The sequence below is a fragment of the Castor canadensis genome, chromosome 3 (assembly GCF_047511655.1).
Source record: "Castor canadensis chromosome 3, mCasCan1.hap1v2, whole genome shotgun sequence".
Taxonomy (NCBI): Eukaryota; Metazoa; Chordata; class Mammalia; order Rodentia; family Castoridae; genus Castor; species Castor canadensis.
In genome coordinates, this window is record NC_133388.1 from 196,890,554 (window position 1) to 196,917,998 (window position 27,445).

Sequence of the window (27,445 nt, forward strand, 5' to 3'; positions counted from 1 at the left end):
CTCTTAAATAAATAAATCCCAACCCAAAGCAGAGAATGGCTGGGGATGTAGCTCACTAAGAATGCTTGCCTAGTATACACAAGGATCTGGGTTTGATCCCCAACACCACAAGAAAAAAAAAATAAACAAACTTCAAAGTGGAGAAAGCACCCATCATTAATGTTACTCTTAAAGTGTGATTAAAGTCAGACCCTGGGAAACACACTGGTCTTTTGCTGTCTGGATTCACTGTAGGCACACATTCTCATTCTAACCCAAAAATAACCTCTGTCCATAGGTCCTGCTGGACTCCAGGCAGGAGTGCAGGTTTGTGTGAGCTGCGTGATGTTTAGGGTTCACGTGGTTACTGTCAGCCTGGCTGGGTCAGTTTGCTATGGCTCACCCATTTATGGTAATACTTGTATTTCTGCTGTCATTTCTGAGGCTTATATGGAACAGAAACTTCTAGAACTCAGGAAAGCAACCTCTCATAGGTTGTATATATTGTATGATAATAATTTTCTAAAATTATTCAATTATTCTCATGTAATAAATATCAAAACCAAACAATGAAAAACGCTAACAGTTGGGTGAAATTGAAACTCACTACCCGTAAGGTGTGAAAAGTCCAAGAAGTCATGTGCTGGGACTTCTCAGACCACGGCACACATAACCCACCCACCACCAAACAAAATATGGGAGCAGTAGCTCCCCAACATCTGTTACCTAGTCACCTTGTTCCTAAGTAACGGGAGGTTCTGAATTCTGTCTATCACCACAACTAAGAGGTAGACCAGAAATGAAGGGTGTGCCTGAGGCCAGACAAACCAGCTTGGCTTCGTCACACAGACCTTCAGCCCCTGCTTACACAGGCACACATTGACAGAACAAGATGAACACCAAAAACCTAACTGCAGCCTGGCTTCTCCCTCACTGGGGCTTGCCACAAAAGTCGCCTTTCAATCCTGCAAACCACCAAAGGCCCTTTTCAACCCTCTGGACATGCTGCCTAGTCCACTCTGTCTGGGAGAAGCCAGTGTCCCCACCTTGCATTTCTTTTTTTCAGGGTATTTTCAAAAGTGGCACTAGCAGGTAGGGTTAGTCATTCCTGTCTTCCCCCTGGGCTAAGGCACACTCCAACAGGCATGGCGTCCTGTCCACCTCAGTGCCCTAGCATGGCAGGCACCCAAGGGATGAGAGAAAAAACAAGTGACAAACAAAAGAACCAAAGGATGATGATGTGTGCTCACATTTCACAAGTGCCAGCCCTATGAGAGGTCCCACACCTTGCCTGTGCCTGAGCCACTGGCCACCACACAAGCCTTCTTGGAATAGGGGCTCTGGCCGTAGAAAATGCAACACACAGGACTCCTAAGGAGGAGCATGCAGACAGCCCCCACTGAAACCCCAGGGGAGTGACAGGTGACAGACCCAGGGTGGGCGTGAGAGCTACTGTGGCCTGATAACAACATGCACCAGAGGTAGTTCAGGACCCCTGCTCACACTGCAATTCAACCAGAACTCTGTGCTCTCTGAGGCTGATGGCAGCGGAGACACTGCCCCCTCAGGATGGAAGGAGCTGCAACCTTTTCACATGGGACTTAACTGACTGATCACACACAGTGCTGGTTTAGCTCTCACTGACCAGGGAGTCCGTTAGGCTTGTGACCAGAAATATCCCTGAAGCAGTCAAAGCAGATGATCCTGTACGTGTGGGATTCTAGAGTAAAACTTTTTTTTTGAGGCTTGCTAGGCAGGTGCTATATCACTTGAACCTCAGCCCTAGCCCATTTTTGCTTTAGTTCGTTTTCAGACAGAATCTCATTTTTGCCCAAGCCAGCCCAAACAAGAGCATTCTACTTAGAGTCTACCACATAGCTGGGACCACAGGCATGAACACCACATCCAGCTTATTGATTTAGATGGGGTCTCACTAACTTATTGCCAAATTGGCCTCAAACCACAATCCTCCCAATCTCTGCCTCCTGAATAGCTGGGGTTACAGGCATAAGCCACCATGCCTAGCCCCAAACTGACGCTTTTAAATTGCTCAGCTCCTTTACATAGATCTCTTATAAGACTTGCAAAACTACAAATTTTAAAACTTCCTGAGACCACAAGAAAAATCAAACATTTTGACAAAACTTTTGGGGCCAAAGACATTGCCAGGGGCAATTTGGAAGGGACACTGGCATTTTCCACATACGAGGCTTGATGATGCTAGCCTGACCCTCTGTGGATTATTGTATTTTGGAGACAGCAGTCATTTGACAAAGATGGCAAGATGATGACAAAGAAACCAGCATCACACTGCACTTCCGCGGCCTTTCCGCGGCCCTAAGCACCTCATCCCTGTGGGGTCAGGCTGTGTTCGCCCTCACTCCTTAGGGAAGAACCCAAGTATGACAGAGGGTCCCTGACTCCTTGAGTAGTACAGCCAATAGCTACCACAGCCTGTCTGGGTGGCAGGAGGGGAGGCCCAGCCCACTTTGAACAGCCCGATACCACTCTGCCAAAAGCTGCAATTCAACAGAAACACCAGGAGGAGAAGGCATCAGTGACGTCAAGGGCAAAAACACAGGAGCCCGTTTCCAGGCTCTCAAGGGCACTCGGCGCCACTGCCTGCTCCACAGCCAGCCTCGCTGGATGTGCTGACCTATGCGCTGAGCCTCACTTACCAATCTGTAACAGTATAGGTGTGACCAATGCCGTTTCCATGGCGTAACAGAACTCCCTGCCAAACATCACTGCCCCGTGCATCACCCACTGGCGCACGGGGATTCTGTCTATGGATCCCTCACTGAAGGTCTCATCTTGGGTCCCAGCCTCTGGTTCTCCAGGTTTCTGTGGATCCGGCAGGGGCACAGGTAACTCCTGAACTTGCATAGATTCTGAGTCGGCATTCTGCGGAGCCATTTTCATTACCACCAAAAATAGATATATATATATATTTATTTATTCTATCTATATAAATAATACTATCATATCTCTTCAGTGATAAATTACGACGTCTTCTCGTTCTGCTTTGGGTGCGTTCCTCAGCAAGTAACACTTATAATCCTCTTTGTACAAGTAGGCGTCTCGACTTCTCACAATCGCAGGAAACATGCAGCAAAACAGAAGGGTTTTTGGTTGGACTGTAAACATATGGCTTGCTGGCTCACTGTGAGTTAGAGTTAAAAATCCATAAGTGCCACTCAGTTAATACCAGTTTCATCATCATGACTGTGGAGGCGCTGCAGTCACTTCTCTTGCTACAGAGAGGTGGGGAGGTGACACACACAAGAGGTCCTCTGTGAATCCCCATCGAGTGGCTGGAGGTCCTGCAAAAGAGGAAAGACAACGCGGCAGTCAGGGGCACACCCAGGACCTGGCCCAGTCCCCTAGACGAGAGCACTCGCGACGCCTGTCACAGTCCTGGCTCTTGCTGTGCCTGTGCTGAGGACCATACCATGACACAGGCTCACAGGAAATTTAGTCCTGGAGGTGGCCAAACATAAGGCAGCCAAGGGGAGTGGAGCAGAGAAGACAGGCAGACAGAAAAACCAAAACGCTCGCTCTCTGGCCAAGGCTAACACTGCTGCCTGTGCCTCTGAGTCATGTAAATGTTTCTACATGCTAAAGGCACTGGTGGCAACTTTCCTGGCCTGCCAGTATCATGGCAGGGGACAGAAAGGTGGAGGTGAAGGCTGGGGGGCAGCTGAAAGAGAACCACAGAGGACTCTATGGACCCCACCTGGAAAGGTGGAAAGAGTAGGGTGTAGCAGGCACAGGCACGCAGGACTCCACCGCACAGTGGGAAGTTCAAAGTCTATCCAGAGGCTGGGTCCTTGACCTTTCTAGGTTAGAAAAGCTATTGATAATCAAATAAAAGCTATAGATCCTCTCTCTGGGGAAAAAAAAAAGGGTGCATCCATTCCCAAGTAAGTACAGCCCCCCCATGTTCCTCTGAAGGTGGGCCTCCAGACACTGGTCTCCACCTGAAGCACTATAAATTTAGGGCCACAGAAATCACAGGAATGCTGCATATTCTGTTACACTAGGTCTGTGGGCTCATAGCTAAATGAAATTTCAACTACTCTGTAAAAATACTTCAAGTAATGGCCACTCAACTCAAGATGAACCTTCCATTTCTGGGGAAGGGGGCAGAAGCCTTGAGGTATGGCTTGGTCTTTCCTTCCTAGTCACATGGGCAGGGCTGGGATGGCATGGGGAGGGCAGCTCCACCCCCAAGCTTCCCAGAGGGGCTTGGCTCTCTCATCTCTGTAGTGCCTCGGCACCCTTCCTTCTCTGCTGTCACCCATTGCCTGGAGTCTCACACTGCAGTCCTCCCTTGAGAACCTTCCACGTTCCCCAGTGTCTACCATACAAACCGGCCACCGCAGTGTTCCTGCCTACAGTTTTCCTTTCAAAGACCTTGTTATAGAGCCACTTCCAATGTAGGCCAAGTCCCCAGGAAAGAACACACCACCCAGTTCCAGCATCAACTTCCTTGCTCTTTACCCATCTCCACCTTTTCTGAATCATTCCTGAGAGAAACTGTCATGCCTCTCCTTTCTATCAATCTGCCAATCTCACACCACAATAGGATGGATGATTTACTTGCTTTCTACCACCCTATTGAGAGGGGCATTCTCAGGAGAAAACACATCCCCACAGGTTCATCTAGGAAGCAGAGATCTGTTGGCTGGGCTTTGGACAGGAACAGCAGCAGTTCATTTCACAGCCTAGTTATGAACAGTAATTCCTTCAGCTCTGCTCGGTTGGCTCTTTGTCCACTGCTGCCTCCGTCCTTGGGGATTTGCACCCAAAATGAAGCACCAAACCTCAGCTCCCAAGAGTCTAAAAACTAGGCAATGGATCTCGTAAAAAGCATTCAAGAATTACTCTGCAGCATTAGTCCCCTGCCAAGGACAACTCTAATCAAGAGGGGTGCCAATGACCACGGACACTGTGCCTAACACAGCCCTGCAGCCTTCCGGTCCCGAATGACTATGGTCCCAAGGCTGTGACGCTCTGCAATAGGCTTTCCTTATAACTCCTCAAGCCCTTGATCACCTCACTAGGCCAGATGTGGCCAGCTTCCCTGAAAAGGTCACAGAATGAGTATTTTAGACTCTGTGGGTCACATACAGTTTCTGCTGCATATCCTCCTGTTTGGTTGTTTTCCCACAACCCTTTAAAAATGCAGAAACCATTCTCAGCCTGTTGGTCAGTCTAGCAAATCCAGGACTCAAAACTGATCTGGTCACCAGGTCACAAATGCCAACCTCTATCCCGGATGAGGGTCTACGGGGTCTCAGGTCTGGAATGGAGTGACTTCCTTGTAGCTACTCCAGAAGACAGCTGAGGGGATAGGGCTGCTGGGCTTCCAGTATCCACTACACTTCACGCCACTGCCCTCAGCAGAGCTGGAAACCACAGGCGTCAAGCCATGCACTGGCCAAGAGGTGACTCCTAAGGAAGGGTGGTGGGAGGGAGTGCTCCCCAGGCGCAGCCTTTCCTAGCAGCTTATTAGGAAGAGAAAGTTCAGTGGCACTTGCTGGAGCCCAGCAAACTGTAGTGGCCTCAACACAGCATGTGTGACCTCTGGCTCCAACTGCCGCAGGCTTTTGGTCACAACTACCATTAGGCCTGTGGAATTGGCTACAGATGTCTTCATTTGGGAAAAGACAATGAGTTCATACAACTCAAGCACTCAGGGGAAAAGTCAGTTGAGTGCGAGAGGAAGCAGGCTCCACACCGGAGCTCCTCTGGGATGCTTGGGATCTCCCTACTGAATGTCTAAGAACTGGTACCAGGTCAGGGTCAGATGAGCAAAGCATCTCCCACCTCAGGAGCACTGAAGGCTGGGTGTGAAGCATGCCCTCAATCAGATGCAGACATGTGGTCTCCTGGAAGTCAGGGAGGGCAGGGAGTGCCTCTCAGTGCTCAGGCACCTCTCTCTTGGCTCCCTCTGGGATGATGCTCAGTGCAGGCACAGCCTGAGGCAGAGGGAAGTCTGAAGCAGGCCTACTCCTCAGGGCTCAAACTGTAAAGCCTCACCCACCTGAGGCCATGGGTGCCCTGCAGCCTCACCCTGCCTATTGCCTTTCCCACCTGAGGCTCTTAGACAGAACAGCCCTTGTACTAAGAGGCCATCATAGTTGCTGCACTCAACAGCAAACCCTGCCCAGCTGGTCCGTGACGAAAGAAGCCCCTGTGAGCCCCACCATGTGCTTTGATCTGGCTTCAGATCTCCATCCTTGTCTCCTTCATCTGGGTTCTCCCACCCCCTCACACTGTTCCCCACCTCACAGTGGGACCTTGGCAAGGTCCAGTGAAGAGTGATGCACTGGGTGAGTGGGTGAGGGCACCCAGCTTGGCCCTGGAAAGCCATTCCCACACCAATGGCCACTTTGTGAAGCCACATCCCATAAAGTCAGCATGGAACCAGCTCAGGCCTATGAAGCCCTCATTAAGTTGTGTGGGCTACCAGTTGCTCACATGATCAGGTGTGAACACAGCTGGCCACCCTTCCTGACACAGCACACACCATGCAGTAAGCAGACTTTCCACAGGGAACTTCTTGGTCACCTGTGTTGATGCCAGTGCCTAATACCACGTGCATCTTCAGTGTGGTTTTAAGGAAAGGCTCTGGGTACACTGGTGGCACCGTGGGTTGGAGCAGCTGTAAGTACAAAACCTGCCTGTGTCTCCTCCCTCTGTGAACTCACTGTCAATCTAGGTGCTCACACCAAGGCAAGTTTTCTCAACCACCACTGGCCAGCAAAGCTGAGCCAACTTTCCAAGCAAGGATTTTTCAGTAAGACAAAGTTAACTACCAGACCAAAACTAACTCATGCTGGTATGACAAATTTCTTCACAGACATGCACAGATTTGCTCAATCTGGTTTTTAAGGCAGGCCATTGTGAAAGGCAACACCGACCTGCTCATCCTTAGGGTACCACTTGTATGGCCACGGTGCCCAAACCCTTTCTTCTGTAAAGCCCTGGGGAATGGTAATTGGGTTAGGCAAGCCACAAAACAATAGAAAGAATGTATTTTAAGCTTCGTACGTAGAAAAAAGGATACCAAGGACTTAACCAGGTACCTGAAGATCCACAGGGTGGAGTTGGGGGGGTGAGAAGGGGAAGCCAGGGGACCGCAGTGCCCGGTAGCATGCCAGCAGTTCTGACACTTCTGAGATGAGCATGGGCGGCACCACAGGGGCTTGGGGTCCGGCAATACAACCAGCTGCAGAGAGCGATTAGCGCATCCACCACTGACTCCCTGTGGAAACTGCATGGTAGTTTTTGTCCTCTGACCCACTGTCCTGTGCTCATGGAGGTAAAGGTCTCTCTTTGTCCTTTCCCAGTGGCCATCAGAGAGAGTCTCTATAGGACTTACTTACAAGTCCATCCCCAGTACCTTGAGACATGACTTCATCGTTCTACAAGTTCCATCTGCACTGGGATGGAACACTCTTCTCTGCTCCCCAGCGTGCCTGTCTACTCATGGCCAGCACACCTGCTTTAAGCAGAGAGGCGCTGGGAACTTTTCAGACTCTGCAGAGGCAGTCTTATCACTGCTTCTTTCCCAGCATTTCCCTAAATACTCTTCCATGTTTAGTTGTTAAGAACTGTATGAACATGGGGACTTTAAGAGTAGCGTGACTAATTATGGGGACAAAAAGACTGCTGGTATTTTTATTAGATTCCATTAATTTTACAACCTAGCTTAGGGAAAACTGATACCCTTCAACTGTCCAGGCTACCCTCACCTGTCAAGAGAGCTCATGAAGCAGCCATATCTTTTTTGTGTGCTGCTAGGCAAGCACCCTACCACTGAGTCACATCCCAACCCTGGTTCTGCACATGTAACATTTACTCCTCACCACTGCATCTTTGCTGTACTCACAGGAAATTAGACTTTCTCTCCTCTTGCATTTTTTTTTCCTGGTGGTACTAGAGTTTGAACTCAGGGCCTCACACTTGCTAGGCAGGCACCCTTCCACTTGAGCCACTCTGCCACCCTTTTTTTATGTTAGGTATTTTTGAGATAGGGTCTTGCTTTTTGCCTAGGATAGCCTCAAACTGTGATCCTCCTGATTTCTGTCTCCTGAGTAGCCAGGATTACAGGCGTGAGCCACCGATGCCCAGCTCTTCCCTTGTATTTTCAATTGGTTAGTTTAAATACATGAAGACTAGTTAGGTGTTCATTTGCTCAGATTCCTTGAGTCCCTCCTCATCTAATTGAGGCTACTGTTTTATATTTTAATTTGTAATCTAATTCTTTTGTCTGAGAATGGATAAAAAGAATTAACAAATGAACTAACAACTGCCAAAACACGGAGAGTCCTCCACTTAACTTGAAGGCAGTTTGTGCTTCCAAAGGTCACAGGTTCTGTCTGGGTTTGGTCATTGATATCCCCCAGAGACAACACTGAAGACACCGTGTGGCCTCACCCTTCTGCCCCTGAATCTAACTCAAGCACAGGTCTCATTTGGTGATTTGAGCAAGGCCCAAATTGCATATGGCTGTGCTTTTCCTAACAGACAGCCCCTGGAGGTTGAAATTCCTCCCTGCATGGTCTCCCCCACATTCCATCTCTGGGCCTCTCCACTGGGATCCCAAAGAAAAGGAAAAGCTTTGAGGAAAAAAGGAAGAAGCAAGTCAGGCAGGATGGGGACCAAGCTGTCAGCACATTTTAGAGGAGAACTACCGGATACCATAAGAGTGGGTTCACTGCCCATAAAGTAACGCCCGTGAAGTCACCCCTCTGCGTGTACCAACTGCTGCTTTGAGGAAGACTGATGTGTGGAGCTGCCAGCGCATAGCTGACGTGGTCTTCTGCACAAGGACGATGGGGAAGGCCAGAGCTGAGTAGCCTGGGGAGGATCAGCCTGCTCCTGCCCACAGCACGGGTGTGCTGTGTTCCTGAGCCCTCTGGGATGCGGAGGAGTGAGGCCCAGGAGCAAATCGGCACCTCTTGTGGCATCTCCTTGTCGAGTGACTAGCAAGACATGGCATACAGACTTCCCTAGCACAGAAAAGCGTGCTCCCTTGGCGCCTGCCGCAGTAATTGTCCAGCACTCAGCGACAGCTTTGTTACATCTGCAGATACACTCAGACAAGCGCAAGGACAATTGTTCCAACAACAACTTCCTCTATTGTCCTGTTTCTAATTTGAGGGTGACCAATGCCAAAACACGTGACTTCCTGTAAGCTGCTGTGTGGGAAGGCTGCCCGTACACCAATCTCCTCCAAAAGGTAATGGACAATGACTTGTGTCAAGCACCCCATGCTCAGCCTCAAGTTTTAGGTTGACAGAATCGTCATAATATTTGGTAGTGACATGAAACGCAGTAACCCACGCACCCTGGAAAATCGTCTAGCGGGCACTGGCAACACATGTCACACTTACAAATGAGTCCCGCTCCTCCCATGGCCCTGCATACGTAACTCCAGCACACATGAATGCTAACAAGGTGTGCTATGCACAACACATGTGGCCAGCAAGTGCTCTGCAGTGATTGGCTTGCTGGAACAGCTGTCTGTCACATCTGGCATTTCAAACTGGGGCATCCTGCCCTCAAAAGCCCCTTAGCACTACAGGCCCTCCTCGATTTACATGGGGGAGTGGAGGAGGAAGGGCTAGCTTGACAAGCCCATGGTGCACTAAAAATGCATGGACTCCACCCACCCAACATCACATCCTAACTCAGCTTCTCAGTGCACTGTGCTAGGTGCTCTTGCTGTGACTGTGGGCTGCCCGAGAGCTGCTCCCCCTGCCCTGCTTGGCATCAAGAGGATCTTACCACATCACCAGCCACAGAGAAGATCAAAACTCAAATGTCTACCCAATGCCTATCACTTTTCAAAAGTAAAAGATAATGAGCCAGGCGTGGCTGTGCATATCTATAATCCCAGCAGGGAGGATTGGGATCCAAGGTCAGCTCCAGGCAAAAGCACAACACTGTGAAACGTGAACTCTAAGCAAAAGGGCTGGGCATGGCTCAACTGGTAATGAGATCTGTCTGGCAAGAGTGAGGCCCTCAGTTCAATGCCTGGTACTGCCCTCCCCCCAAAAAGCAAAACATTAATAACCTAAAGTGGTACTGCTATGCTAACATTTTTCTAAAAAGATGTATTTTCTAACCTCAGGTGACCCTGCTTAATAGCAGCTCCCCCAGTCCTCACCAGCACCTCTCTCCTGATGACCATGGCAACACAGGACCAATGAACAGGACAAACGGCAGTAGACAACACAGAGAAGCAGCTTTTGGACAAATCATAAAGAGGGAAGATCAGATCATCAACTCCAAAGTACCCTCGGAAGAACGAAGTACAGAATTCGGACAATTCTACTGATAATGTCATTTCCTGAAAAGCATCTGAGAAAGTCCACTTGATTTTCAACATAAAATCAATGTCATATTGTATCAAGAGAGTGAGAGGACAAACCAGAAATTAGGAGAAAATATCTGCAAAAGACCCCAGATAAAGATTATCCAAAATATGCAAATGATCAAAACTCAATAGTAAGGAAACAATTTGACTGAAAAATAGGTCAAGAGCCTTCAAAAGCATCCCACATGTGAAGATGTGAGAAGATGCTCCTCACCCGCACTGAGACCCCCACACCTGAGACAGAGACCAAAATCCACAACACTGACAATACCAGGGGCTGGTAGGGTGTGGAGCAGCAGCCTCTTACCCACTGTGGGTGGGAACCCAAAATGGTGCAGCTGTGGTGCCACTTTGGAACAGTCTGACCATTTCTTAAAAAACTAAACATACTGTTACCACGCAGCCTGGAAGCAAACTCCTTGGTGTCTACCCACAAAAGGTGCAATCTCATGTCCACACAAACTCCTGCCCATGGATGCTTATAGCAGCTTTATTCATAATGGCCAAATGTGGAAGCTATCAAAATGTCCTTTACAAGGTATGGCTAAACTGTGGCACCTCTAGACAACGGAACACTGTTCAGCGCTAAAGAGAATGAACCATCAAGTCACGGAAAGACACGCAGGTTCCGTAAATGCACACTGCTAAGTGAAAGGAGCCAATCTGCAAGGGGAGAACAGACTGTGATTCCAACTCTATGACCTTGTGAAAAAGGAGAAACTATGGAGAAAGCGGGGTGGGGATGGGGCAAGGATTTTAGGGCAAGAAAGGTACTCTATATGTATGACAGTGAACACCAATGTAAACTGAGGACTGTGAGTGATTTTGACATTTCCATGCAGGTACACTGACAGTCACAGTGTCCCACTCTTATGGGGATGCCGAAGTGTGGGGCTGTGGGTAGTAAGGATGGGAAATACAGGAACTCGACGTATCTTCCTTTTGATTTTGCTGCAAATCTAAAAGGTAAAGCTTATTAATTTTTTTAATCCAGGCTGTATCCTCATCTTTAACTAAATAAATAGCCTAATCCAAAACTGACAAGGAGGACCAAGGAAATCACACAGTGGCATATATTTGGCTCATACCTGTGAGTGTCCAGGCACAGACTCATCTATGCCTGGGCATTAGGGTGTCACTTGCAGAAATTCAGGTTGCTCTCCTTGGCCCACACAGGGCACCTCTAGTCCAAGACATACAGAATTAACATGAATTCAAATTACACACGTGACTGTGATATCCCACAATACACAGCTGGTCACTACCAGAGCAGCTCCTGAACCATAGGTTCCTGGGCTCCACTCCACAGGGTCCTGGAATGTGTACTGCAGCAGCCCTGAGACAGTGAGTGTAGTGGTGGACCAGGAGGACACAGGTCTGACCAGATGGCAGAGATCTGGGAAGGCTGCAGCTGTCATCTTGGTGTTCTGATGACTGTTCCCCTTTCAAAGTGTCCAAGCTGCACAACAGATTGTCACTCTAGACAAGAATGAGAAGAACTTAACTGTGTCTTAAGCCTTTTAACAACCCAGTCATTGTGTGTGTTGAGCTATAGACAGAAGTACAGTGCTCCCTCATACCTACCCTCCTGACCTGAGTGGGGGTGGTGAGGGGTCAGATGAGTCTGTGTGTATACAACCCCAAGTGAAGGAAGTAAGTGATGGGAGTGGGGATGAAAACATGGTTGGGCTGCCTCAGGCAGGCTCACGGCTGTCCTCCCTGGACTAGCATCCCAGCCACAGAGGAAGGCCAGTCCAGGACCTCCAGACACCAACTCCTCTGTTGACCACACATACAGGTCTGGCTTGGTTTGGCCCCTGTCACCTGGTCGCTCCCCCACTAGACAGCATGCAGTGGGGACCCCCCAAGCCTCCGTGAGATCCCTCCCTGCACTCAGGCCTTACCTGCTCCCCGGACCAGGCCAGAACTGCAGCACGGCACCTCAGGACAGGTGTCTGTTGTCCACCTGTTCACCTGAGGGGCTCTGCCCAGTTTAAGACCTCAGGGTCCCTGGTGTCCTCTCAGGTGGTCTACACTCCCCAGCTCTTTCTTTAGGCCCATCAGACCCAGATGCACCGTCAGCAGTGCTCCCACAAAGGCAGTACTGGCCAAAACAGCAGCCCCCTTCCCTGTCCCGGCTGATCCCAAGGGCAGCAAGCACACACACCATGGTCATCTCTGGGCATCTAGCACTCACCCAGCACAGGCACCCAGATGGTTTCTACAAGTAACAAATTCATAAGCACGGACCACGCTAACCCATAATTAAAATTTAGAAATCCTCCCTTTTTAGTGAAATGATAATCACAGAGCTCAAAGAAGACTCATCTTGTCTGGACAGGAAGCAGAAACAGGTGTATCAACATCAATGAACAGTCAAGATTAGTTTTGTATTTTTTATGCTAAGAAACTGGCGTGCTGCAATGAAAGTAAATTTCAAGGCACATACAGGCAGACTTATTTAATTCCCTGGGAGAAAACCTCCACACAAACCACAGCAGCAGGCCAGGTACAGTGGTACATGCCTATAACCCCAGCTCTGGGGAGGCTAGGGATCTCAAGTTCCAGGTCAGCCTGGACTACAGAGTGAGATCCTGTCAAAAAAATTTAAAAATTCACATTAAAAAAATAATAAAGTGCAGCAACTCACAAGGAGCCGCACACGTAAGGCACCGTGTTATGGGAGCTGCTGCGTTTCACTAAGCCAGGGCAGGAGGGCACTGGGGTCAGGTCTGCAGGAGCAGTATGCATGAGCTGCTCGGGTATCCCACACCCGAACCCTCTCATCCCACCTGCCTAGTCAGCATGCTCACTGAGTGGAGGTGGCAAAGTGCCCTTCTTCTAGCCCAGGGGGCTTCCTGGCCCCCCAATGACAACCCTCAATACCATAATCAGGGCAAATGCCCTCCCCCTCAGTCTGGACTGGTTCCACAATTCCCTCCAAAGAACCACACCAGCTCTCTGGCCACTTGCTCTGTCCAGCCACACCATATCCACCCCAGGTCAAGAGTCTAGTGAGGTCTCTGCCAGCTGTCCCCACTCAGTAGCCCCTTCTTAGCATGGCCACCCCAGACAACCCTGTCCGTCACAGCTTCCCTGCCAGGATGCAGGTCCTGCAGCTGGATGTGCAGGACCAGATCAAAAGGAAATGCAGTAGGTACATTTTCAGGAGTTCACCAACTCCAGCGACTGCTTAAATAACAGCAAATGCTTTTAATACGGGGCCAAATCAAAGCACTTATTGCTCCACTTTTTAAAAGTTTGGGGGCAAGACACATGCAGTGGTGTGTGCCTGTAGTCCTAGCTAATTGAAAGGCTGGGGCAGGAGGGTCACTTGAGCCCACTGTTTGAGGCCTCCCTAGACAACATAGCAAGACTTTCCCTTTAGAACAAGAAAAAAAGAAAAAACAAAAACAAAAAACTAGGTACTCAAAAAATGAGGGGCAAAGCATTAAGATTTGAAATGAAACCGTTACTTTGGGACAGGGTCTTGCTTAGTAGCCCAAACTGTCCTGGAATTCTCAGTTCTGCCTCAGCCTCCCAAGGGCTGAAGATACCTTTTAAAACAGAATCCCTCCTCATGTCTGAGTGAAACAAACTGTTACCAAACCTCAAAGGGAACAAGATAGGACACAGCACTTAGAAAGCATGTAACAAAAGCTCACTGAAGAGGAAACAATACTGAAACATGGACAAAGGGCCCTGGGGAAGATCTCTGCTCCCTTAGCTCTCTTACCTCTGACCTTCAAGAGTCTCCCGGAAGGGCACAATCAGCATCAGCTAGGGGAGCGACTTGGCTTTTTTAATTAAAAACGGTGAAGGGTCTTCCTCCCTTTCCTTCTAACTGTTCCTAGCACCGGTGGATCAGCTGGTTAAGGCAACTACAGTCAGAATGAAGCTTTGGCTGCCATGGAAACAGCAGCAAGCTTCTGAACCCAGCAACCCCTGGATCCAGGCGAGCTCAGGAGAGCTGAGCTGCAGCTTCAATTTGAAATGCCTACAGGCAGCTCTCCGTCCTCCCATGAGCACTGCTCTGCAGAACTGGCCAGGTACAAACAGACTTGGCCTCTGCCATCCATAACATGGAAGAGAGAGGGGCAGGTTGTGAGCCACCTAACGGCACCCCTAACAACTACATGGTGTGGGAAATAAAATTCCTGACATTACCACCACACTAGAATCAAGAACTGACCTCACGCCGGGCACCAGTGGCTCACACCTGTAATCCTAGTGCTCAGGAGGGAGAGATCAGGAGGGTCTTGGTTTGAAGGCAGCCTAGGGAAATAGTTTGAGAGACCCTATTTCAAAAATACTCAACACAAAAGAGGGCTGAAGAGTAGCTCAAATGGTAGACTGCCTGCCTAGCAGTGTGAGGCCCTGAGTTCAAATCCCAATACCATCAAAAAAAAAAAAAAAGAACTGAAGAATTGACCTTGCAGAAAGGGGCATAATTAAAGGAATACTACTCTGAAGACTGCCATATGTAATCAAACCCTTTGATGGTACTTCAGTGTAAAATCAAAGTGGCTTCCAGGCTCTGAAGAACACATCATAGGGCAAAAAAGGCTGTGGGACTACAGAAGTAAAAACTGCAGACGTAACTGTCCAATGATGAGGATTATTTCAATTACAACACATGTGACCAGATAAACACAAAGCATCAAGCATTTCCAAAGAGCGGACAAAATGTACACTAGACCCCCTTGTCCTCAGGAAACACATCCCAAGATCCCAGGCATCCACCTGGTGGGTGCCTGGCATCATAGATAGTACCAAACCTAAAACACACTATGCATTTTCCTACACACACAGAAACACAAATGCCCCTCCTACCTCACCTGAGCACTGATCAAACACTGTGGGTCTCCATTTTGCAGTCTGAGATACAACAGTAAAAGCAGTATGACTTTTTTCCTTCTTCACAATTTCTTGGACAGAAGATTTATGCTTACTGTAGATCTTAGCAACCTAAGATTTTTCTGTCCTTATTGAGTGGCAAACTTTCACCTTCTTACATAAAGGAAGCACTTTACTACCTCTTTTGGCACATCCCAACTGTAGGCATCACTGCTCCTGCTCCTGGCTTTCGGGCCATTGTTAAGTAAAATAAGGGCTATCTGAATGCAAGCACTGTTGGTTTGAGAAATTAAGTGACTAACATGTGGGCAGCATACACAGTGTGGACATAATGGTCAGAGGGACCCAAGTCCCAGGTGGGAGGGAGAGGGACAGCAGAAGATTTCATTGCATTACTCAGAGTTGTACACAACCTAAAACTTATGAAATATTTATTTAAAGAATTTTCCCTTCAATATTTTCAGATGTTGGTTGATAGCTAAAAAAGTGGCAGGTGAAGTCGTGGATGAGGGGGACTACTGTCTTTAAGAAATGTTAAACAGTTTTCAAAAAGTTCAAGCTTTGGTGGGTGAAGAACACTTACATATGGCCTACAGACAGCCTGGGGCTAGATTTGTGCTTACTCCCTGTGACCAAAACACCTACCAACAAAAAAAGCTACCAGCACTCCTGGGTGACTCTCCTGACACACCAGGGACTTCGGTTGAAACCACAAGGCATGAGTCATCTGCACTGCTTATTAAACAGCATGGCAAACCCAGCCTCCAAGGGGCTTAGCACCTGGGAAGTCCTTATGGCCCTTCGCAAGCCACCTCCTTCCTCATAGACCCCTTGTGCCAACCCACTGCAGCCCCCTTCCTCTTCTTGCTCCTCTCAAGGAAGTAGCTAGAACCAGGGAACAACAGGTACAAATGGGGAGATGGAGGGGCAGCCTGTGCTGAATACAAACCAGAATACAAACCCACCAAAGAGCTCACCTCCACAGTGAGGAGCAAGCCCTTGACCCGGCGGCCCCCATTTCTGTAATGAAGATATGCAGTTGGCACTCAGTGGACAATCCCTCAGCTCGGGGGAAAGTCAGCTCTTCTGGACAAGCATTCTCTTGGCATGGGGGACAGGGTATTACCATCACCTGGATTAATTACAGCCACCCTAGAGCTATGAGGTGACTTGCTAAGACCATAGGCCTGGTCAGGACCATCACAAGCATTAATGTGCACAGGCTTCACCCTTTGGAACTTTTGGAAAAACCCAAAGCCACAGGGAGCATACTCTATCACCAAGAAACCTCAAGTGTCCCCAAGAAATTGGCTTAAAAGTGTCATATCTGTACACAAATCATGCAATCATGCTGCATGATTTGTATGATTGGAAGGAAATACCTGATATTAAGTGTAAAAAGCAGCAAAAAGCAAATGTACATATGATCATGTTAAATCATTTTTAAAGGTACAAATGCATAGCTAAATGAATTATTTGGGGCTGGGGATGCAGCATAGTGGGAGAGCACTTGTCTAGCCTACATAAGGTGCCACATGCACACACAAAGGTGCTACTTCTGCAAGCTTTGTAGCTAATTTCTTTGTTTCTATATGACCTAACTCTAGTTTAATTAAAACAAAACAGTCAATTATTATCACTGTTTTTTTTGGCAGTACTGGGGTTTGAATTCAACGTTTTGCTCTCTACCCAGGCTGGCTTATAGCCTCAATCCTCCTCATCTCAGCCTCCTGTGTAGCTGGAATGACAGGCATGTGCCACTGTGCCCAGCTATTGGTTGAGATGTGGGGTCTTATGAACTCCTTGCCCAGGATGGCCTCCAACTATGATTCTCCCAATCTCAGCCTCCCAAGTAGCCAGGACTACAGGTGAGAGTCACCAGCACCTGGCCTGTAAATTATATTTTAAAATAGATTTTTTTTTTCTATCCAAATATCCTCCAAGACCCAGATGTGTGACAGGACACTCAGGAGCACTTCGAGATAACTAACATAATTGGGACTGGGGGGAGGCTGCAAAGCTGCCTGTGGACTGAGATGCAGACTCGCCCCTAGCTTGAAATCAGCATTGTGACAGAAGAACATTCCACAACCCTGCTCAAGAAAACAGCAGGTTCTTCCCAAGTGGTTCTGGAGGAGGTGCACTCACACAGGCTCTTCTCCACTTGGCCACAGGGCTGCTCAGCAGGACCGTGTGGCCCTGACTAAGCCCTGCACCCCACCTTGCCTCATCACTCAGCTCCATCACCACTGTTGTAACCACCAGATTTTCCCTCAACACCCTCTACTTGTGAGTATCCCTGGTCAGCCCAACCACAAGGCACCAAGCCCACCAGAGGAGCCAACCACACTCTCCTCTCCAGACTGAGTGAGACAGGATGGTGGAGCCCTGTTCCTCCTGCGTCCTTGGCATCGTGACACACATCTGGAATCCCAGCCCTCGGGAAATTGAGGCATGAGGATCATGACTTCAAGGGCAGCCTATGCTACATGTCTAGATCTTGCCTCAAAACAAACAAACAGAAGCAAAGCAGCTCTATTTGTTGTTTGGGTGATGTGCGGTTTACTCCTGCCTGAGGCCCACGATAGGGTTTCTCAGCTGAAGACATCAACAGGCCCCTTTCCAACTCAGTAATTCATGGGTAATTCTGGCTGATGGCCAGAGCCTAAGTCAAACTTTCAGGATCCAATTTCAGCCTGGAAGCCAGCAGAGGAATTCTGCCTCCTGCAAGGCCAGGAACACAACAGACCAGAATTCCAGGGCTACCTGCAACCAAGGTGAGCCCAGGTGTCAGGACAGGACAGAAGGCTCATTATGGGCCAGAGGTCTTGGCCTTCCACAAAGCAGCATGATACACCACAACTCAAAGCCTAACACATCAACCCACACTGCAAAGAAACATTTCTGCCATCGTTCTGGGAGGTTAGTGACCATCGTCACAATCCTCCACACCTGAAAGCTTCATGCAGATTCTAGGCAAGTATCACCACAGGGTTTCAGATAAGACCCATTTTTAAGAACATCAACGGATTTTTGTCCTGTAGATGAAAACCTTGCTGCTCTGCCCTGCACACAGGTTTATGAAAGCAAAAACACAGGAGACTAAAAGGCTAGAGAGCTAGTGAGTCCATCTGCTTCAGGCATGGTGAGCCCTCACACTTGTGAATATACTGTGCTTACTTCATGTCAGTGCCAATCAGATATCTCTCAGGAGTGAAGTAGTTTGCATTTTATCTCTTTTAAGAAATTCATTTAAGGGCTGGCGGAGTGGCTTAACTGGTAGGCCCTGAGTTCAAGTCCCAGTACTGCAAAAAAAAAAAAATTCACTTAAAACTCATTGTTTCCAGATATAGCACTTCTGTCCCCAAGTCAGTCAGTCCCAAGACACCCCTCAACACACCTGAGTGACTCTCTCAAGCTGTACTGGACAATGAGCACTGTGCTCTCATGGTCCTGATCCTGCTCAGCTGAGTACTCCCAACATATTAGAAAGAAAGCCGGTTTTCCCTTACTGCAGGAGCTCAGTGCATCCCCAAACAACCCAGTCTACTAGGAGTCTTAAGGCAGGCAAGAATACCTGTGGGGGCAGAGAAGCAAGAGCCAGCAGGCCACATATAACCTCAAGGGTTTAGGCCACACCCCAGGGGGGTGGGAGGGACAGGAACTGCAAAGCACACTAGAAAGTACAGTCAGCTGATCAAAGAGGAAGGCCTAAGGCTCCTCACCAAGGTTTCCACCGGCCAAAAACACATTCCACACACATCAGGCAAGGCAGGGGCTACTCTGACCTGTAAAAGGGGACATCCACTTGCCAGGCACTATGGAAAGGAATGGCTGTGGGGGATGGGGCTCCAGCCTCCACCAGGGCAGTCATTTAGGGGCCCCTCTTTGTCTCCCACAAGGCCAGACCAGCCAGCCCATCCAGGCCTAGACCCTCACCTTGGCTCCCCCAGCCTTTGGGTAAAGTTTGGGGGGCAGAGGTCTGTACTAGGCCTTACTCTGGACCTCCTTACTGTAGTGCTAAGTCCACAGCAGCCTGTCACTGGGACCCCCTTCCTCACTCCCAGCCTTCTCCCTGACCTGGATAAAGCAGGTCAACTTCCTGCTACACCAGGAGGTATCTCCTAACTCCTGACTCCTATCCACCTACTTGGAAACTTGGAAAGTCAAGGGCACTGCCAGGTGAAGAACAGATTTTGAAAGAGAGCCAGAGTGGCTCAGTTTACTGGGAAATAACATCCTCAGAAAAGATTTTCATTTGCTTTTTTTTTTTTTTTTTTTGAGATAGGTTCTCACTGTGTTGCCTAGGTTGGCCTCAAAGTAGCTGTGGTCCTGCCTCAGCCTCCCAAGTGCTGGATTACAGGTATGCATTGCCATGCCTGCTCACTGTTTTTAAGGAGCAAGTTTACTACCGGTGTCTCAGTCCTTGAGCACTGCAATCTCCTGCACCACACCACACTCACAGTGTCTCCTACCCAATCTCCCTCCTGTGGATACCACCTGCTCTTTCCTGCTCCCTCTGGAAGAAGTTCCCTCCAGTTTTAAAGTGATTCATGGGGACTCCCAGAACAAAAAGCCTACATTCCTGAACAACCTGCTCATCACAAAAGGGAGTGAAGGCCCATATGGCAAAGGTGCAGGGCAATCCTGCATCCAGGTCCTGGGCCTGCACACGCCCAGTGCTCCAACAAAGACTCATATGAAGAAAGAAGCCTTTACAAGAACAGCTAGGACAATTCCATTTGTTAACCAGAACCAACTGTTGAATTAAAGGCTTCGTTCACAAACAATCTGGCTATTGTAAACAGTGCCTCAGTTTATCAATGTAACAATAACTGTCTTTCAAAGATTAATAAAGTTCTCCACAAGTCCTTGGCAGACCAACATTTCTAAGATACTTTGCAGGATAAATATTAGCTTGGGATCTGCCTACATGAGAAGTGAGAGCTGCCAAAGCAGCAGTTTTAGAAAGAAAAAAAGAAGTGGCAGCAGCGCTGAGTGTGTCAGGGTGCCAGGGCTGGGCTCTGCTGCTGACCTCGCTGACCACAGCTGTTGTGGGGGGAGGGAGGAGGAACTGCCTCACACCCAGACAGCACAAGACCCCCAAGGTGAGGGCTGGTGCTGTCTCCTGGGGCAAACTCAGCACCTGGTGCTTAACAAACAAAGTAAACGGTAAGAGTGGAAGATGAAGTTAATTAAAAAAAGTGATTTTAAGATGTTTTAGGGATGAAGAGGAAAAAAAGGGGCTGATGGCTTGAATTTGGTTTCAGCTTGTTTCTTGAAAGGCACTTAAGTAGCCTGGTGACCAAAGGCAGCACAGTGATGAGGGAACACTGCCCTGGGCAGCCCTGGTCCAGACTGCAGGCAGCCAGGCTGAGGGACACTAGCCCTCCTCATGTGTACTGGCATGTGTACTGATGCCAGTTCCCAAACAGGCTCCAGATCTCCTCACCTCAACTCCACCTGCGGGCTCTCTGTAAGCGCAAGTTCAATATGGAGCTAGCAACTCAACTGGCAAACAGTCGCATCAAAGGCAGACTTGGCACAAGTGGGCAGAAATGCTGCCTAACAGGCGACCAGTTCAGCGGTATGCTGAGAGCAGCTCTCCTGATCCCGGGCAGCTGGGGCGGGTCTTGTGCAAGGCTGACAGTAATCTCAGCGGAGCGAGAGGCTTCAAGGCTGACTCCTGAGCATCTGAAGCTTCTGTGACTTAGCGTGGAGCACACTGAACATGCCACCGAAAATGACAACCCAGAATCTGACCCACCAGCATGTCCTCCAGGACAGCTGCAGCTCAGCCAGACCCAGCTCTCCATCTCCACAGCCCCCACAGGCTGCCTGAAGAACTGATGGAAGCGGACTGACTATGCACGGCACCCACACACGACCTCTCAACAAGCAGAACTGCTGCCATGACCACATGGAGCAGCATGGCAGCCACCTCTGACAACACTCCATGACTTATAGAAATATCCTTTGATAACTCAAACCCTTTCAGCTGCTCACAGTGCGTGTGCTACTCACAGGTACTTAGCCCCAAAGGACAACAAAGGAACAGACAACCTAGCTGAAAATGTAACAGTTACTGCATATAGAGTCATTTTCGTTTGAATAGCTAAAAAGAATAAAACAATGATCGAATAATAATACCACTGGCTTCATGAGGATTTTTACCCAGAGTTGTTACTAAAAGGGATGCATTTCTGATTTGAAACATAAAAATTTAGATTAAGTTTTCATCATCAGTTATCAGAAACTACGTGTAAGTGAAGGAATAAAAGACCCGACTTCTACCCTGGGCTGTACAGACTGCCCTTCCCTCCTGGCCTCTGTGCTGCCAGCCTATTCCCCACCCTTACAAAACAGCCAGTGATGGGTGCCTGCAGAGGGAGAAGGGGTTGGAGAAGGGGCCCAGCCAGGTCCAGGTGCTCCACCGGGCACACCCTCTACTCCATCACTGACAAAAAACCGACTTGAGGACATATCCCACTTCCCACCCCAGGGCACCTGGAACTGTGGAAGCTCCACCCCTCCAAGAACCCTCTCGACATTATTTTACCTGGTTTTTTGGAGTAAATCACTTCTTAGAAAGACTTCTGTTGTGGGCTGGTGGAGTGGCTCAAGCAGTAGAGCTTCAAACCCCAGTACAACCCCAAAAAAAGGACTTCTGCTGCTACAAAAATACAAAGTCTCAAGCCCACACTCTGGTGGGGAGGAAGGGCTGTCTCTGCTTCAGTCTCCAGCCCCTTGCTCCTTTACCCTGACGTGGAGACACCTGACTCAATGCTAGCTTCTCTTTGTCATGTACTCTGCTCTTGCCAAGCCCCCAAACAGTAATCTGTTCATGTTCTATGGTCCAGGTCATACATGACAGACTTTCCTCTGAGAAGTCATCACCTCCCCCAGGAGGCGGCAATGCCAAGAAGAGGTGGAGCACCATCATGAGTTGGTGTGTTCCTCTGGAGCCTGCAATGGTTCTCTGTTCCCTCAGGCTTCACGGTTACATCTCTGCCTTCAGAGGTGGTGAGTAGATGGGCCTGGAATCAAGGACTGGGGCTCATGCTCAGTCCTCCAAGATGATGACCAGGGGGAGGAGATCCTTGCAAATCCACTGGCAGAGCTGCCAGATGGCCAGTGTCCCAGCCAAGGCCCAACACCAGGAACAGCACATTTTGGGGCTAGGCTGCAGGTCTAAGGAGGTTGTCGGTAAACCACCCCATACACCTCTTGGACTTCTGTTATTGTAGTCTGCTGTATCCAAAATCCATCATGTCCCCACTTGTCCTATCTCACAACCTCACACCAGAGAGCACCCTAAGTCTTGAGCTAGGTGTGGAGCCTCTGAAGCACAGTGGCTTGAGAGAAGTCAAGGCCACGATACCCTATACTGGGCGCTCTGTGCTGGCAAGAGCTGTGCATGGTACTTCCCTCTACATTGTGTCCTCTGAGCAGGTGCAAAGTCTCACGTGGGAGGAGGTTCCTCCCCAGCCTGAGGTCTTGCTTCCTGCCAGGCCCTGCATAGGTGGGGAAGGTGGTAGAGGAAAAGACAGTACACATTTGACACTGCATCCTTGGGTGTCTCAACCTCTCCAGCAAGTGCAGGTGTCCACATATGTTCTAGCCCTGGCTAGAGCACCAAAGGGGCTGCAACTGGCCAGCTTTCTGTCACTCAAGTGCAGAGCGGCAGGGACTGCCCCTCAGAGACTGTTGGGCAGCCTGGAGACATGGGAGGAGCTGGTACAAAGAAGCAGGTGGCAATGAGCCTCCACTGGGCTCGGGAACAGCCATACGACCCCTGAGCCAGCTCCTCTAGTACACGTGCCCCTGTAAGGACTCAGCCGGTCAGACAGGACGTTTCCATGTGGACATGACACTGACCCCGCTTTAACAGCCCTAAAGCGCACAGTAAGCACTGTGCTTTCCTGCAAAACTGCATGATCACCTTCCCTCAAACTAACGGTGCCCAGCTCCCACGTTGGCAGCTAGGTCAGGAGACCTCTGCAGCCTGTGATGTGGTAAGAGTCCAAGGCCAACACTGCAGCGACTGCTGGGCCTGAGCAGGAAGGCCAAGAGGCAGATGAGCCAGCTCATTTGAGGGCAAGGACAGCCCTAAGTCCCGTGGCTCCTCACGCCAGGCTGTGGTGCACTCCAGTCCCCTCCGGATGGAAAGTTGGCGGGAGCTGGTGAAGCCTTCTGGTGTCTATAAAAATGTTCCTCCCGGGAGACTGCTGGAAACAGACACTCAGATCTTTCATTCTTTTCCTTATTTGCCACTCTGAAAAATAAGCTGTTCTTCCTATTCTGAAATGGAATAGGGGTCAAAACCTTCTACAGTGAACAGTGCCCCAAAGAAAAAGATCACCAGATCAAAATATTTCTAGTTTGGCCAGTGGCCCAAAGTAACTCTATTCTGTTTACTTGGTGAAAGCCAACTCGCCTGGGGAGAAAACCTAACCTCATCCCCGGATGGCCCACTTTGTCCACTCCACCCCAGGTGTGCTTTCCTGTGGAGGAAATTAACCACCATGTCCCCTACCCAGTTCCTGAGGAGTATCTGATCCAGGTCTAGAGCTGGTATGCAGAGCTGCCATGCACATCCCTGGGGCCTGGGCCACAACCACCCAGCAAGACTGAAGTAGGCTGGCAAAGACCAGTGTAGAGCCGGGCCCAGAACTAACAGCAGAGCTCAGGACCTGCCTAGGCCTTACCTCACCTTCCCAAGGTACCCCAATTTCTCTGATGAGAGGAGGGCTCCTGCCTTTGCTACAGGGCCATCACCCCACCTCTCTGTAACAGCAGCTGAAGACCGCCTGCCAGGACAAGGAAAGCCACTCCTACCTCAGCAGGCCATGCTTGGGTCTGGTACCAAAGGCCCTAGCTTCCACTTCCACATGCCCAGTTCATGCAAAACTTGGGCAGTGTGCCCAGTTTTCTACCAGTATGTGTGTGTGATCAACTTCCCCACACCACAGTGACAGGCCAGTCCTTGCCCCAAGGCCAAAGCACGTACTATGAGTATGCAGAAGTCTACAACATACTCCTGGGTACACACCCACTACAGCAGGCTGCCCCAAGCAGACTCATGGCGGGGTCTGTGTTCTGCTGAGGCAGGCCTTCCCGCCTCCACTGAACATGGCTTCCCAAGTACGTGCACCCAGTGACATAGCACTGCCCAGGAGGACAGGCCAGTGGACAGAAGAACAGAAATAGACACAGGCAGCAGGAAGGCTGGGGGAGGGGGGATCCTTCTGAGCAGGTGATGGGAGGAGGGTGCCTACAGGCTGCACTCCCTGGTTCTGCCCCAAGGGCTGGCTCTTCACACCCAGGACATGAAACTTGAACTTTCAGTCTTCCCCCAGAGAACCAGGAAGTGGCTAAATGGAGAGTTCCAGCAATGATCCTGACTATGCATCCTCCACACTCCAAGGCCAGGGAGGGAGCTTCCCACCCTGTGTCATCTCCTCCAGACCCAAGCTCCAGGAGGACTACAGCTGGTCAGGGAGCAGGGTGCCCTGTGGTTCTTCTCTGGCTTGGGTAGGCCACTATCAACTGAGGAGTTCTCAATCGAGTCCTGTCTGAGGAGCTGGTGGTGAGAAGCATCCAGAAGTAACAAAGGCACAAGGGACACAGCAGCTGCAGCCCTCCAGAGCCCACTGTCCCCACGGTATCAAGGTCCCCCCAACAACTCCACTGCCACCCCAGCCCAGAAAGTCAGGTCAGGGCTTGCAGCTCCTCTCCCCACCTTCTTGCTGGAACTGGGGACAAAGAGTAAATAGTGAGGTTTATTACATGTTCTGAAAAGGTCCACTCTGAGTGTCAGTCATCTGTCTCCTACATCCTCAGCCACTCTCAGCCTCAAGTGGGGTCACTGAAAGCAGACCACTGAAAGCACATAAGCCTACAGATACATCTTATGTGGATCTTTAAAGAACTTTCTAGGGCAGTGGAGATGTGGCCAGGTGGTACAGCACTTGCCTAGTATGTGTGAGGCCCTGGGTTCCATCCCCAGCACTACAAAAAAAAAAACCCAAAAACAAAAATAACAACTGAAACCTTTATAAAATATACTTTTTAAGCATTCTCTACTCAAACTACTTTCTTTTTGAAACTGGTCTGGAACTCTTTATGTAGCCCAGTCTACCCTTGAACTCATGATCCTAATTCCTAGACGGATTATAGGTGTGTACCACCACACCCAGTTTACTCAAACTATTTTCAATCTTTTCTAAAAAATTCAAGTACAAACAGGTAACAGTCCTATTTCAAGAGCAAATACTTCCCCATGCAGCACATCTCAAGAGCAATAGCACTGACCTGTGCTAGCCTGTGGTCCCCAGTTATGGGTCTTCAGACACCCACTCACAGCACCCCACTGCAGCATGGCCCCTCTGGTCTCCCAGAGCCCTAGGATCAGGAAGAATCAAGCAGACCACAACCCACATTGCTGTCTTCTGCCTCATCTGCCCTGCTCCAGGGGAAAACAGAGAGGTAGCTGCTCTTTACAAACCGTAACACTTTAGCCAGCCAAACTAAATCAAAGCTCACTGTCAAGTGGAAAGGTCCTTCATGTCTGCCGCAGGACTCTGTGGCTACTGCCGAGTCAGGCCGTGTCAGATCCTGCATTGCTGAATGCTGAGGAATCAGAAATAACAGGAGCAGACTAGGAAGCTCAGGCCAGCTTGACCTCCCAGACCCAAGCAAAACAGGGTGCAAACAGCAGCACTGAGACAGCCACACCATCCCTGATCTTCAAAGACAGGCCTGCAGGGCCCAGCAGAAGGCCCTAATAAGCAGCTGTAAACTCAACACACCTCACTCTTTCCTCAAAAGACTAATTTTAACAGGGAGAAGACATGACCGCAACTAAGAAAAGCTTCCTGGTGGATCCTGAGTCACAGCGGTATGACTCAGCTACCCTGATGGCTGACAGGTGAGCTCACCTGGGTAGGGAAAGGCCTTTCCAGGAGAAAATCATCTGCCTGACTGCAGAGCAAAAGTGCAGACATTTCCCTCCTTCTCCTACCTCCCCCTTCCCTACCTGCCCCCACTAACTCTTCGAGGTAAGTCTGGACCTTCAAGCCCCTATGGGAACATCCCCATAGCTACAATCAGTGGACCAGCCAGTTAAAGGCAGTCAAATACAAATATGACAATTTCTTGTGTATTTGGTAAAAGGACAGTCTTTGGGGCATCTTACAAGTCTATTTAAAAAAGTAAAAAGTCATAAAAATTAAACATGCCCTTCACACAGGGCCTGGCCTGCTGCTTCCTCTCACTACTCCTCCAAGGGCTGCCGTAAGTGGGGCAGGTTCCCTGATGGACCAAAGGACCACGGCCAGTCCCAATCGTTGGCCTGTCCAGTCTCCACCCACAGGCACCTTTGGACAGACCTCTAAAGATCAGAATGGAGGTGGCTCCCAGCCCTGCACGGCACAGTTCCCAAGCCCCAACAGACCAGCCTGAAAGTGGCCCAGGGAAGGAGCAGAGCCATCACAGGATGGTTGCCTAGCACTGAATTCACTTCTCCAGTCTCCCTCACCACCCACACAGGGGTCCAGGACCTTCTAAGCACCTGTTATTTCAACCCCTCAACTCCTCCACAGGACTTCCCCTTCCCTGCAGGTCAGTCCTCCCAATGCTCCTCAGCACCTGGATCCAGCCTCACACGAGAGGGACCCAGTACATGGAGGGGCCCCCAGATCACCTGTGCTCACAGAGCACCTGCCAGAACAGGCGCCCACATGTGCCCTTGCCACCATCCGCCTAGCACTGTGCCAGCTCACACAGGACCTGGCCAGCTGCTTCTTCCTGAATCGGTTGGTCTGGGATAGCCATGTTCAGCTCTGCCCTTGCCATTCCATAGGCATATGTTCAACAGCCACAGAGAAGCAAGCTCAGCCACCTCCAGAAAGCTCTCCAAATCATGCTGGGTCTCTCGCCCCTTTTTGTGGGAACTACAAAGCCTCATGTTTGGGTGCATCTCTCCATCTCTCCGTAGGTACTGCCTATTAAACTGCTATGTGTGGGTGTTCAGCAACTGTAGCTAAAACCTGCAAGGTGCTTCCTATGAGCCAATTTCTATTCCAGAAACTGTATCTGTATTAACTCACTTAACCCTCACAACGATCCAGTGTGGGGAATTCTATTATTAGCCCCATTTTACAGACGAAGAAACTGAGGGAAGAAAGACCAAGAGGCTCTGGCCCCTGCACAAGG

At 49.6% G+C, this 27,445-nt stretch overlaps 1 protein-coding gene across 2 annotated transcripts in view; it reads right to left on the minus strand.

Annotated features, from left to right (window-relative positions):
• Positions 1–27,445, minus strand: part of Slc45a4 (solute carrier family 45 member 4) — an 80,148-nt gene that overhangs the window by 38,541 nt on the left and 14,162 nt on the right. For both annotated transcript variants that reach the window (XM_074069305.1, XM_074069306.1), the window contains exon 2: positions 2,658–3,302. In XM_074069305.1, coding sequence (XP_073925406.1) covers positions 2,658–2,901 — 244 coding nt within the window. In that variant the 5' untranslated portion in view covers positions 2,902–3,302. The remainder of the gene's footprint in view (positions 1–2,657; positions 3,303–27,445) is intronic.